Below are 15,654 nucleotides of genomic sequence, written 5' to 3' on the forward strand. Positions count from 1 at the left end.
GATTTTTCTTTAATAGTACCTCCTCTTTATATTTTATGTTGACTACGAATTATTTCAGTAAGGCCAAAGTTCGTAGCGCATGTCAATATGTCAACAGAACACGGACCTAAATCTAGTTCAGGTACATGTATTACATGCTTGGTGTTAGAATATTATTGAGCCATTATAAATTACATTATTGAGGTTAATTACGCGATACATGCGATCGGGTGTTAATCCGGATGCTAGATTGTTTAGCGATGTTAAACAGATTCAATGCTAATCAGAATTTATTAATGACTTACTTCTGATTATATCTTTAATGGGCTGATATAAAGAGATCAAACCATAATGCTGGTTGTTTGGGTGGTTTATAAAACTGAAATATGTTTTTCATCTATTCAGCGTACACTGGTAGAGTCAAAGACGTTGAGTTTTCAATGTTAACCTTTGTACTAAAAATGTTCTTAGATTAAACTTTCATTCGATAAGCTTAATGGTATGTATATTGGTTTTCAAGACACATAAATAGGATATATAATTAGTTAATGTTACTAATCCAATAAACCTATTTATCTTGCCGGAATCTAAAAATAGAGATATAAAAAAGCTATTCAAACGTAATACAAATTGACACTTATTCTATAATTTACTTGTCCTTTTTATATCAACCAAGACAAAAAGGCAATTACCTCACACAATACATTATAATAGCATTGTACTTATCCTTTACATCGTGTACCGTTAATGGCGATGCGTTGGATCGGCGCGGGCGCAAGCAGAGGTGCATGACCCGCGATCATTTTTCTTTTTTACCCTCCCATTTGACAGGTCCGTTAGTTCACGCGTGGTATAGCACTTATTAAGGTACTTCGCGAGATAATGCAAGGTTCAATAAGAGCTGAAAACGAGAACCAAACAAAAGGGTGTTTAAATAGCCAGTGATTACAAACGATACTTATCAGAGGTTGTAATATGTGATTTGTAGCACAACGATAACGGCTCTACTTGCTTCGCTGAAAATGGTAATTCTAGAAAAGCAATGGCAATAGTAATCGCTTGGTTATGTTTCGGTGTTATACAATACTACAGTATTAGAAGACGAGATAAATAAAAAAAATTATAAAAAAACCGACTCCACAAAACCTACACTAAAAAGTAGAAAAATAATTACTACTTACCTACTTATTTATAAGGACGAATTAATATTTATGTAGGTATACCATGATTGATACTTCTGGAGTCGGTGCCAAGATTATGAAACATGTAAAGTTTGCCTGCAGGTTTTTTGGAGACGGTTTTATTTCTTTTTATAAAATTTTACTTATTTCTTGCTTTTTAGTTAACTAATTATTACCTTGATGTTACCACTGAAGGTAGGCAGTACATTGAGACCATATACTTAATGTCTAGTGTAAAATAATATTCCCTACAAAATACAGGTTACCATATAGGAAACCTAAAAAGACCTTAAACCGTCAATCCACCTTAAAAACATGAAAGAATACAACTGTTGGTCTATTATTTTGTACCTATAATATTTAAAGAATTATCCTCCAACTCCTAAGCATTAAGGAGTTGTACCTACCATGACCAGTTCATCATGATGAGATGATGAATATCTGATGTAAACACTTGAATAACTTAAGAAACTATACTTATCTATAAAATTAAAAGAATTATCTTCCAACTCCTAAGCATTAAGGAGTTTTACCTTCTATCATCAGCTCATCAATATGAGATGATGATTTCCAGGAGCAAATACTTACTTGAATAACTTAAGAAAAAGTTTCAAAAACGATATATGTGCCTATAAAATTTGAGGGTTGCCCTCGATTTCCCTAGGATCCCATCATCAAATCCTAACTTGGTGACAATGGGACCATCTCAGAAGTGTACCCTATTAAACAAAAAAATAATTTTGAAAATCGGTCCACAATTGACGGAGTAATCGGTGAACATACATAGAAAAAAAAATACATACAGTCGAACATATAACCTCCTCCTTTTTTGAAGTCGGTTAAAAATGGCAGGCAGCTATGGCAGGAGACAAAACACAAGCTCAGATAATTTTAATAAAGAAAAAAACACACAATACCATTTGGTATTGTGTGTTACTATTTAGGTACATGTTTAAGCTATCATAGCAACTTCTTCACTTAAACATAGTTATGTAACAGCAGTGATACATTTAAAACAAGCACTTATCAGCTAATCACTCACTGTCAATAGTATTGCCTTCGACAACCCGCTTTTATCTCTCGTTTAATCGAGCTTCTATTTTACTCAGCCTCTAAAATACGTGTGGTAATTAAAATCAATTAATCTTAAGGGCCGGTAATTGATAGATCATTTATTAATGTTTTGACCCTTCACGGCTACAAATTAAGCTTGTTAGTTTTGTAAGGTAGAGACAGCATAAAATAAACGGACTTTATGTCAGCGTCTTTCAGACTGTTAGGTAACTGGTGCGAGCTAGGGAGTTCCAAAACCACACACTTATAATATGTATGCCTACGCTAAATGTTATTATAATTATATTGTGTTACATGTATCAACAACGCATGCACATAATTGGTACAATTTTCCTATGCAACGATATTGTCACATTAAATGATAATTGAATTTCATGGCTAATACAGTAATAAATACATTTTATTGTATTTTATTATATCGATGAATCGAAGGACCAATTTCTTGTCTCATATCATGTATTTAATCTCATTAAGTAGTATATTACTTTACTTCTAGTATATTGCTAAGTTAATTCAAGGCTAAATAAGAAAATAATATGTCGTAAAAATGTTATTGTCTATGTAGTGCTTGACACAGTTTGTATTGATAGAGCAAACATTGGCGGCAAAACAAGATAAATATCAACATCTCTTTAGGTGCATCTCTTATGAAATGTACATAATAAAGTATGTACTTACATTGTACTTATTTACTTATTGCTTATTTTGAATATTGTGGGAATGGCCGTCAATAAATATGAAAAATATTTGCATTTCAGTAAGTAGGTACAGTAGATTTTCACTATTCATTGCCTATGTAAGCCTACTTGTATTCCTACTAGGTTTTTAATTGTTATGTGCCAATTAAAATTAAAATATCTTACAATATTTATAATATTGGTATTAATATTTGTACCGTTTAATTGATTTATAATAGGTAGGTACTTAATTACTTTCGGTAATAATTCCGTTCAACTTGTCGAAATTAATTTATTGGTTGAATAAAACGGGTTTCTAGTTTTGTTTTTCACTTTAAGAACGTTTTTCTGCATAACATAGTATAAACATAAATAGTACAAATAAATAAGTACCTAAAGTACTCCAGAACATTCTAGAGTCAAGATCAAAAAGGTGTTTTTAAATTACATTAAAATGTTAATAGATTAAAATGGACAGATGAAATGGCATAGTTGTCTGTGTTTACAGATCGTTTCGCGTCTTAATAGGCTTTTAAGGCTCACCACATCATAAAACTGTGGCCCTTTGCTGTTTAAAGTTCACAAACAGCGTGGGCAATGTGTGCAAATGCAACATTATGTCAAACTAGTTTCTGCGTGCGGTTTTGTCTGCTAGGATTCTGTGTTTGTCCAGGTTTTTCACTGAAAATCTTCTTAACATGCCGTGCGATAAAAATCTCTTAATAAACCACATTTCTATTTAATTATTCCAAAACACTTCATTTTTTTACCGACATAATAATTATATGAGTTTTTAAGCAACTAGCTTGAGAAGTTCAAGATATTTTTGCAACAAAAGGTTATGCCACTCTCAAAGATCCAGTCTATCTCCAGGTGTATCAAATTTCATAGACAAAGTTGCGGTTAGACTATAGACTTATCAAACAGACAAAGTTCGTTCACATTTAATAAAATATACGTAAACAGCAATGGAAGATAAAATGTACACAACAACCTAGTAAATAAAATAATGATATCCCTAATATCATTATTTTATTTACTAGGAAACGTTTCAGGATGCATGACGTCAGAGGCTCGTCCTAGGTTCGATAAAATGACGTTGTTTTTGTTTTAAAATAAACAGGCATTCTCGAAGAATACGTTTATGATCACGATGTAGGCAGGTTAAGTTCTTAAATATGTCTATCTGTATGTGTTGAGGAAAATAAAAAAATATAGGAATTTAGCAATAAGTCCCCTCCCTTTGCATTTCTTATGGTACAGTCAGCGTCTAATATATGATATCCCAAAGGGACCAAAAAGTTGATAACAAAACCTTATTCCAAAGACGTGTTGCGAACTTTTTGGCTACTTTGGGTGTCACGAACTATTTGACGCTGACTGTACTTCGGAGGTGCCAAATACCTTATTGTGATTACAAAGCAATTCTGTTTCTGTTTAGTGTTTAGAATGTGGGCGGCTGTTTCGCAACATTTAGTCATTGTTGGTAAATATAGTTTCGGAAGACGAAGACGTCTCGCAAACTATAAACAACGATTACACACTATGCTCACTAAGTGGTAAGACATAGATAAAGGGAGAAGTAGCTTGATTTGATTAGCTACTAATCCTTTACAAGAGTACTCATAACACGACAATAGGGGATATAAAACGTGATAGGAATAAATCTCTACCATGAACTATACATAATAATAATACTTACTACGGTAAATTAATAATTTTCTCCTCCAACTGTGTTAGGTAGGATAACAATTATGCACTTATGCACACAGAGAGCAGCCTTCTTTTCATAATATGTAATAAATAGGACATAGGACCTTTTTATTTGTGGCATTGACTTAGTTCTGATGTTGTTCTATAAATGTCATAGAAATCATGCACAGGTGCAGCGAGGTGCAAAAATGTGAACATTTAGCTCTTATTGCATTATAATAAGGATGACAAATGGAACAATTCGACAGCTGTGCGACAATATCGTCAAGTGACAGTGACATTGCCACACGCAGGCTCGCGCACGCGTAGCGATTGTGATGTTAATCGACGATTGACAGTTGATGAGTTGCGCAAGAGTCGATCCGATCTGTCACGGTGAACGCACGCTTGATTGTTGTATTGTGTCAGTCATCATAAATGTGATCCTAAAAGTTACGGTTCTATACGAACATGTAATAAAACTCTGGAAAATGTGATTGTGTAGGGAGAACGGTAGTACTCGTATAGCCAAGCCAAATACTTACTGACAGCAGTAACAACAAAAATTTATATCGACTTGTTTAAATAAAATAATAAATATGTTAGGATTTTTAGGGTCTCTACTACACTACCCAGTACCTACTCGTATTAATTTCAAGATTTTTAAAAATTCATCACATCGGTCAAAATTAGATAAATGGGGTGTTAATGAGTTAAGAAAAAGCTAAAATAGTAGCTTTATTTTATGAATGAAAATAAAAGTTATAGTTTATATAGGTCACTGTATCAGTGTAATATCTTCAGCAAAGATGGATTATCATTTTAATAAACTCGTATTCATATTGATTTTTTTCGGCCGTTTGGTGTAGTGGTTCGAAACGGACTACTATTCCGGAGGCAGCGGGTTCGATTCCCGCACAGTACAAACATTTGTGTGCATGAACATATTTGTTTGTATTGGACTGGGTGTTTTCTATGTATAATATGTATGTATTTACAAAAAAAAAAGTATTTAAGTATGTTTATATCCGTTGTCTAGTACCCATAGTACAAGCTTTGCTTAGTTTGGGACTAGAAGCGCAGTGTGAAATGTCCAAGGATATTTATTATTATTATTTATTATTTATGACAGGGCTGGATCGATGATACATCGATAGATGAGCAGAATTACGAGTAGGTACTCTCAAACCTACAAAGATTAGATGAACTTAAGTTTGAAATGGTAAAGCGTTCGAACCGATAATTTATTAACATCTCGATTATTCATTTGATTGCAAGCGACTCAGTCGCATTCAGGAATATTGAAAGCAAATATAATATCAGATTAACATGTGAAGACAGATATTAATGGATATTCAGAACGAATTTTCAATTCAAAATGATTATGTTCAATTTAAGACACCGCAATTTTATGTACTTAAACTATATTAAATAAACAGCGAAATCACTTCAAAGTGGCTTAAGTGGAGCTTTGAACAGACTACAGCACGTCAGGCTACACATTTGTGTTGCAAAATCAACCCTATTACAATAACACAAGATCCCACAGTTTATTTTGTTGTGCATGTTTGCTGTCTGTGCTATGGGAAGTATACATTTCTCATGACGGTACTGGTTTGTAAGTGCATCGGTTACGGAAGACCATTTTTTGTACTTGTACACAAAGTATTGTTACGTAAAAGTAAGTTACGGTCTTAACAATGGTCTCGTGATATGTGGTTGTTGAATGGTTGTCATAATCTTAGCTTCCTTCTCAGAAACAGTTTAAATTTTTGATATCAAGAAACTTTAATATTATAAAGTAAAAGCTGTAGCATGTAAAATTTTGTTGCAAAAGAAATCTTGTTAGAACGTAGATACTGCTGTCGTTCATACTTCAATAATGATCATACCTACTAAATTAATGATTACCTACGTTCCTCTTTACTACTATACTATTAAACCAAAGTCGCCCTGTTCGTTTAGATCTTTTAAACTACGCATGGATTTTAATGCGGTTTTCAGCAATAGATAGAATGATTCATTCAGACGAAGGTTTTTAAGTATCTCTACCTATAATAATGTAAAATAAATGCATTCGTGCGAAGCCGGGGCGAGTCGCCAGTCTAACACAAACGGTTCAGCCAAATACGATATCACTCGCTTAGTTTACTCCTTTAAACGTATGTAATTAAATTTGAATCAATTTTGTTTACTGAAAGGTCAAGGGAGGTACTCGTCATATTTAAAATAATTATTGGTAATAACGTATTGATTGATTCATTTGATTGATTGATTAGAAAAAAGGATCGTATGCATAATGATGTAGGTACTTACTCGAACATTTACTAAACATTATGATGAGTGCATGATTATTAATCGATATTGATGAACAGAATTGGAATTTACTTAACCCTGAAGCCTGATGACGATTTCTAAGAGTTACCAAAATATCATTTTTCTTGACATCATAGCACATCAATCTCTTTTCTGACACTGTCAAAAGATTTCATGCCCAATGAAAACGACTAGAGAAAAATCACAAACGTTATAAGTCGCTGAAAATGAAGTAGAGATACTTCGATTACTATGTTCAATGTACTCACGCCTTGAATGAAATGCTTACAAAGTTGAGTACACAATACAAGGAGCTTCGTATTCATAAAAAGTTAACAGTTGTATCGTTACAGTTATATCGCACAATTGATCAATTTGCGCAACGCCCGGGGCTGAGCATGTGCGTGACACACCGATGCCATATTCGTGACCACTCGATGATCTCGATTACACTCTTGTTCGGTTTGTTTGACTATAATAACAATTATACGGTGTCAATACTCAAACATATTTAAACAGGTCACGGAACTTTGAAATTTGAAGCCTACGTAAACTTAACGTCCTAGATTATTTGACTATAGTGCCTACGCAGTCAGTTATAAAACTATATTGTTTAATATCATACGTCATTTCTTAACATTAATCTCTTAAATGGTTTACGATAGCAATGAAATCGATGAGGTTACGATTTAACGCGTGTGAACTTTACTAACTCGCACGCTCACCAACAACTGCAGTTTTCCATGATAATTAAGCCATAAACTAAAACATGTAATATGTAAAACGACTTCCAACAGGGAAAGCATTTATATATATACATGTATCGGAACATTAACATAATGAGCGTGCTTGTGAGTCAAGGTCGATTAATTCGCCTGTTTAGCATATTGGCCTTTTAGATATCGAATGTATCGTGCGAGATAGGAGTAAATCTAACACATGAGTGATCAGTCGTCACCGCGAGTCGGCGTGGGAAAGGCCGGACATTGGCGGCATTGTCCGATTCTCTGTTATTGCAAACCACATTTTGTTATTGAACTATTGTTATAGTAAAGCGAAGCCGAGATTGCTTGTTATCTTTGGATGTTTGGTTAAGATTAGCCGGATTAAACGTTTACAGCGGATTATTAAGATAGCCTGCAGCATATCAGTAGTGTAAATTTATTGCCTATCCTACTAAGTCTAGCCAACTTGTATTTTTTTAGATAAGAGAGTAGTGTCTATTGAAGACATTATCGCCATTTAAGTAACTACCCACTATTAATTAGTCAAAGCACTTAGAAAGTACGTAACACATGTCATATTTGTTTAATGAACAGTTAGACAAATCAATGTATTTTAAAGCTCAAGCCACTTTCGTTTCCATTTGTCAAACTAGGCTTTGAAAGCCAGATGTCAAATGTTAATATTTTGATCAATGTTGGTCTCAAAAGTTATGAGTTATGCCGATTATTTTTTATATGAGTGCGAAGTGAATTTCACCGCGATAAAAAATAACGATTCTATGATTCTATTGAGCGTCGACTTTCCTTATCGCTACACTCAATAGGTTACTCGTAGCTCGATGCGCCACGAATGGATCGACACGCTTTATGTTAATGTCGAAGGAGATCAATCTTAGATTTCATCTAAATTCGATAAACGTTATGCTACTATAATTTTGCGAGCGATATCGAATAGGAAACCTTCATGAGAAGTCAGGTCAATATCCATAATATGTAATACGATATCGAGTACTTACGCTAGAAGAAGATGCAAGGAAACAGCTTTTTGTTTCAAAGTAGCAAAATAAAAAAGGAAAACAAATACAACTAAACAATTAGGAGAAAAAGATTGCTGGTGGAACTGTCAGCAACACTATATTTTATAAGAAAAACTTGTACTGGTCGATCTAAAATCTTTGCTTATTTTGGGTCTTGATGGCGCCGTGTTTAATTAGAATATGCGAGGAATTTTCTGTGCCAGGCACATGACGACGATATTTGAAGACAACAACATGGCTCATACAAGACAAAGTTTAAATGGTAATAAAAAACTAAACAATGCGAAATGTTATTTTTTTACTGCAATTGATTTATCATATCCAGACCGGTTGTGTGGCGTAGGCAGAGAAGAAGAATTACTCGTACTGCTTGTCGCAATGAGACGTTTTTTGTAGATGATTATTGGTAAAAATATTATTATTTGCACTCCATTTCATTAGCATATAAGTCAAAGTCCGTTGGACCTTTTTTGACATCTAAAATTAGAGTGGAAAAATCTGAGTGGGCTGAGAAGTTGATTAATTACCCTTCAAGATGGACAGGCTTGTTTTACAGATTTAAATTAGTACCGAAGTATTTAAAGCACTCGATAAACGTTACTTTATACAGTTTATGTACTTTCAGTCTAATAGTCCTTTAGGGACTATAGCTAAAGTTAAGAAGTTAGCCCACTCCAAATCACAGGTTAAATCAAGTGTTTCATAAGGATATTTTACAGTTACTCCGCGCCCCGTACTAAGTGTAAGGTGGTGTATAAATTACAATCTACTAATTTCTAATTAGTAACTATTCTCAGAGTTGTACGAATTCGAATTACAGTTTCTGTGAAAAATACTTTCTCTACTAAGGTAATATCTGCACTATTACGACCATTAATTTTAATTAGACTTAGTATTAGTTACGTAATAAACTTCAATATTCTTTTGTTTCTTTTGTACAGAGACTACATTACAAATACCTAATGCAACAATGTTGAAATTACAAAAGTAATGCCTTTTCAGAAGCTCCACTGACCTGCACAATGGATCCAACGAGCAGACCGAAAGCAAGCGCGATGGTGGTGACCTTCGGGGCGTTGGCCTCGACGATGGCGATGCAGGACGCTACGCCGATGGAGACCAGCACGAAGGTGCCCAGCAGTTCTGCCACCAGCTGTCGCCACAGCAGCTTGTTCTCTGTGATGTCTGAGAGGCCCAGGATCGAACCTGTCTCTGGACAACAAATGTGCAGGTAAGTCGGATGTTACAAAACATAAAACTCGATTGAATCACAGTCATAATATGATTATCATCTTCCAATTGATCTGACTAAATGATAAAAATTGAACTAATCGTAAGCCTCAGTTTATGCCTGGAATTGAATCGAGTTTAGTTGCAAGATTTGTCCCACACATACTAACAAGTGAAGTCGATATAAAGCTTGTAAAAAACTCAAATTATCACAAAATAATAATTTTATAACATAAGGTGTTACATTATTTCCTGGTTACGAAAAAGTATGCAAATAGAACGTTTTGATTTCCATTGTATGGGCTCATACAACGCATTCCGTACTCTATCATGGTGAATAAACATTTATGTTATCGACCTACTTTAAGGTGTAACAAATTCAGTTTTTACGGCTTTTGAATGTGAACACAAAACGAGAAACGAAGTAAAATCGATGTAATCGATATTTCTTAGAAACACGAACTTTATAACTGCAGTTAAGTCATAAAAGATGCTTATTTCAAACTCTAATAGGTATAACCAATTATATAACACGGTTACTCATTTGTTTTTTCAATAAATGCATCAATATTAATCTGTGGATCCATTGAAATTGTAACTGGACAAGTGAAAGGAACATAAATACACATAAGTGAATAGAATTGAGTATTAGTGTATGACAGGTTTGTTAGTACTACTCATAACATGTCACTGACCGGAAGTTGATGGATGAATGTGGGGTTAACTATTGTATTAATAGTCAATAGTTTATAAGACTCTCTCCTGAGATATAATAATAAATATCCTAAGCTTCTTATAATATATTTTACCAATAGTTATTCCTATTTTATAATCACAAAAATAACAAAACAGTAGAGCTATTTTTGAATCACTCCAAATTCAAATTTTTCCAAACTGCTTAAAATGCGATTTTGCATGTGAATAGGTATTTAGTATTAAATTTCATGTTGTATCTGGCTTAAACAAACCGTAGTTCTAGAATTATTACATAAATTATCTACTTTTATTTATTTTCACCTCATTAAATATTATTAATAACCTACCTTTATCGAATCGAAACGATCGAATTTTCGGATAGTTATTATTAGAATTAAATAAACGATGTGCGTATATGTGTAATCATGAATTTCCGCTTTTAAAAAGTACTTAATCAAAATGATTACTTTACATTCAATCACTTTGTGAGTAGGTATCCTGAGCCGTGAAATCAGATCGAGTGTTCGCGAATTCTATGGAAATACGCCGAACAAATCTGTACTCAATTATTTTTTTCTGGCAATATAACTTTTTTTAGCTGTTGGTCACGGTAGCGATACTTTTTGGTTTATTTCCTAAAAGTGTCACGGGAAAGTAGCCGTTAAAACATTCAAAAATCTAAGCAGCAAGAGGTGATATTTGCAGACGCTGTGTACCTAACTTCTTTTTATTTGTGGCCAGTCACTCCTACAGCGCATTAGTCGGAATATTTCGCTGGAGCAAAATAAAACAAATACGAATATTATTAAACAGTAAAACTATTATTATATTACATCATGATTGAAAATTTATACACAGCTTACGACTTAACTCGTAATAATTTGCATTTTATTGAAATGAAATACTTAAAAAAGTTCTATTAAGGTATTCAGTATTCTACACAGATATAGTTCTATATCTGTGGTATTCTATCAACATTTCTAAACCTAATTTATAGGCAATGCTCTTATTATTATGTGACCTTACAAAGCAAAATGACAAATTATTGCTATAAAATGTAGTACTAAGTTGATCATATACATATTATTATAATAAGTTGGTATATGCGACAGATATAATTATTTACTTTACAACCATATTAATGGACGTATTGTGTAGAGACAATGGCATTGCTCGAATAAATTTTAATGATAATGTTTTGGTGTAGTTGAGTAGTGTGACTAATATTCATTTGAAAATATTGTCACCTTTATAAACTCTACCCTTAAAATTATTGTTTTATAAGTGTTTGCACTAGTTTTTGTCCGTAGCTTCGCCCATGTGATTTTCCGTCCGCCACAGAAAGATTTACCGCACGCGTTTCGCTTTTAAAATATCCTAACAAAACTCCTATGTTTTTTCTTAGGTCTTCAACTAACTCTATACCAAACAATAAAAGACCAACATCTGGATGGATATCCACCCTTTCAAAATTTCACACAGTCCTATACTATTGGATGTGAGTTTGTGAGGAAGATGGATGATGATATAATATGATCTCTTGCCTTTATTTATTAAATACTAGCTTTACGCCCGCGGCTTCGCCCGCGTGGAATTTTGTCTTTCACAGAAAAACTTGATCGCACGCGTCCCTGTTTCAAAAACCGGGATAAAACTATCCTATGTCCTTTCCCGGGACCGACTCAAACTACCTATCTCTATGCCAAATTTCTTCAAAATCGGTTCAGTGGTTTAGGCGTGAAAGCAAGACAGACAGACAGACAGAGTTACTTTCGCATTTATAATATTAGTATAGATTTATTATTATGTATCGTGGTAGAGCAATTATTACTTATTATTTACCCCCTTACTAATAAAAATTACACGTATCATTGTATCAACAGTATTTGAAAGTGACGTTTAGTATAGAAATGTCATTTTAAAACATTTCAACAAGCGTGTAACTTTTTTTTATCTAGGCACAACTTAGGTAAGGTCCATCTACTCGTATGTAGTTTGTAATTAGGTACATTTTTTAATAATATTGCTCCCATTTCTATATCTCAAGGCAAAGAGAGATTAACTAATCAAACAGCGCAGGCGCATTTGCAGGACCTTGTGTTTGCACCTGTAAGTCAATGTTTACTACAAATAATAAGTACGAGCTTGCGCACCGAGATAAAATGATTTAGTTTGCTCTACTTTTCTTCAGAAGATCTAATTGTTGAAATGTTTTTCTTTGTGAACAACTGCTAGATACCTTTGTATTAAATAAAAGGATTTTAGACTAAATCCGCGCTTGTGCACCGAGATAAAATTATTACAACTTGCTCTACTTTTCTTTATTTTTATAGCATTAAAGTCTAATTGTTGAAAATGTTATTCTTTGAGAGCTAATGTGCTTGGTAGCAAGTAAAAAGATTTTTGGAGTACCTAATTAAGTGCCCTGAAAAGAGCCTACTATTACACACTAATAAAAAACTTGAATTTGAATTGAAAAAACAGGACAACTTCTTTATATAAATACTTAAACACATACAATTGACATTTAACAATGACGAACTACAGGTGTTCAATAGGTAATATTTAAATAGAGCAACTACATAACTATTTATGTCGTTTTCATGATTCTTATCACTTTTCTAGAACTATTAAATATGTAGTTAATTAATGTCGTTCGATATTATTATACTAGTTACTTTAATGTTTATGCTAAGTTGGATCACATTAACTGCATGTAGTTTAACGACTTGGAAATTATTCCGGTCTGCAGTACTATCGGTTAAATTAATAGTATTCAATTAGATAACCTTGGAATTGAAGTTAAAGAGTAATTAAACATACTCTACTTTTATGTCTCTCAAAAACTTGAAATGTAAAGTAAAATGCATTTCTTTTATCGTTTATTTACCATTCACTAAAGCCTGGATTTATCTTACAAAGTACCTAAATGGGAAAATAACGGTCGATCGTAAATAAATAAAGGTTTCTATAAGTTTACTACTTATTTAAATTGTTAATGTATTTTTCTAATTTTCATTAAAACCAAAATTAAATCTTCAGAAACTGTTCGTTCTGGTGTCATTATTATTTATAATTTATTGGTTTGTGTATTGAAAATAAATCCGTTTTAATTTCTTAAAGAAACAGGTACAAAGTGTTCACACTGAAAATTTAAATTCCCCTAATGCTCTATTCAAAACGTTTTTTTTTTTCAGTTAATAACAACATTTCTAACTATTTTCATTGAAGTGGTAAAAATTTAATAGCAATGTTACGGAATGCAACATGAAAAAGTAATTCTTATCTTGTGTAAACATACTCGTATAATCATTTTCCTTATAAAGACAGTGCGTAGATTGTTATTTACTTAATGCAAAATCTTACTCTACATAATTTTCAGTACTGTGTTGCCATTTCATATAATTATTTAAATATACAAGCAGAATAATTGCTGAGTACTACTTACTCTTCTGCATCTCATCCATAGCGTAATCCGTTTTCATCGTGATAGTATCACCGGCGAGCACTTTCTAGTTCAGTCCAGGCACTTTGCGTTTAGACAGAGCCCAACCGCAGTGTCGACAGATAAAATAACCACTGTGAAAGTAATTTGCTTCCTAATTGAAAAATTCCGATGCCGCTATTTCGAAAGAAAAAGAAATAATAGAACGTCGTTCAAGTTTGAATTTTTGAATTTCGAGCGTTGACCGCGTGTGTGAGACCACCTCTCGGCGTCGCAACATACACTTGAGTGTGCGATCTGTGACCGGGGATGGCTGACAGGTAACAGGCAGCGAGAGCACCGCACTTTTTCGTTTCAAGTCGGCACATACTTCGCCGTGTTTACAAATTAACCGCGAATTAATTCGCCCATATATACGCGGAACAATACCGCGGCGTGAAATGCCGATTACAGACTATTGTAGCTCACCTATTTACTAACTGATAAACAATAGGTGACATTCAAAATTACGTACAATGATATTGTATAATGATATAATACGGCCCGTCACAGTTAATGTGAGAGCAAGGATTTTCAGTTACGTGTCATGCACGTGTATTAACTCTACATATTTGTTACGTGAAAATATGTATTTGATATTGATACAAGTGGTTCTGAAATTGTCATTAATATTCAGGAATGTAGTGAACCGCAGGAATTTTATCGAATTTTATATTTTAATTATTGGTCACTTTTTTACAGTGATATCTCAAATTCGGTGGCAATCTTTGTTTGCGCACACGTTAGATAGTGTTGAGATAAATATGTTGTCGTAGTCTGATTGCTTTAGTTAAGAAAATAAGCCGCAACGTTTTCCGGTGATAGCGATGATAGCGGGAGACTATGACGCGCCTTATGAACAAAATTTATGAAAGATGGGAAAAGATAATATCAGTTTTTATGGCTCAACATAAACTTCATGAAGTATGTCATGGACTGACACATTAAGTTATTGTTAAAACTAAAAGCTTTTGAAAGCAATGAAGTTTTCGTGTTTTACTCTTTATTTGTATTTTATGCTGATTAATTACTTGCCCCTACGCGTGCGAAATGTTAACACTAATTATTTCGTCCTTATTTTTATGACGGGCGCAAGGATATCAAAATTATACGTAACTATAGGGTCGTAAAAAAATAAAATGATATTACTTAATGAACCAGTTAAATCTTTAGTTAGAATAGCACAATAAATTCAGATTGACTTTTCGTATCATTTTATTGTAATTTATTTGGTTATGGACGCAATTTTTCGGCGCAGTTTCTCTGAAGAACAAAAAAACATGACGTTACCGAAAATCCCCGTCCATAATTTTGGAAACAAATTACGTGTATAGATAAAAAACGTAACTTTATGTTTAGTGCCCAATTATTTTGCAATGTCAGGTGGGTTACACCATTATTCTCTAATAATTATTTTCAACCTCAAATTAAGTCTAAAAATATGTTCATAAACACCACGGTTGGGTGAACACTGTTTCTCGACTGAAAATACTAGAAAACTCTGGCTAAACATTTAAGATTAGAGGTAATTCAGAAAATAACACGCATCCAATTTAGAAAAAG

General features: G+C 33.3%; 1 protein-coding gene across 3 annotated transcripts in view; it reads right to left on the bottom strand.

The window, feature by feature from the left end:
• The window catches only part of Drip (aquaporin homolog protein drip), a 75,178-nt gene that overhangs the window by 34,409 nt on the left and 25,115 nt on the right, over positions 1–15,654 (bottom strand). For 2 of the 3 annotated variants that reach the window (XM_028313573.1, XM_028313575.1), the window contains one exon: positions 9,697–9,893. In XM_028313573.1, the coding sequence (XP_028169374.1) occupies positions 9,697–9,893 (197 nt within the window). Of the gene's footprint in view, positions 1–9,696; positions 9,894–14,055; positions 14,401–15,654 lie in introns of those variants that run through there. The other variant, XM_028313574.1, reaches the window with a different exon arrangement.

This window comes from Ostrinia furnacalis, unplaced genomic scaffold (assembly GCF_004193835.3).
Source record: "Ostrinia furnacalis isolate ACB-3 unplaced genomic scaffold, ASM419383v2 OfSCF4279, whole genome shotgun sequence".
NCBI classification, from domain to species: Eukaryota; Metazoa; Arthropoda; class Insecta; order Lepidoptera; family Crambidae; genus Ostrinia; species Ostrinia furnacalis.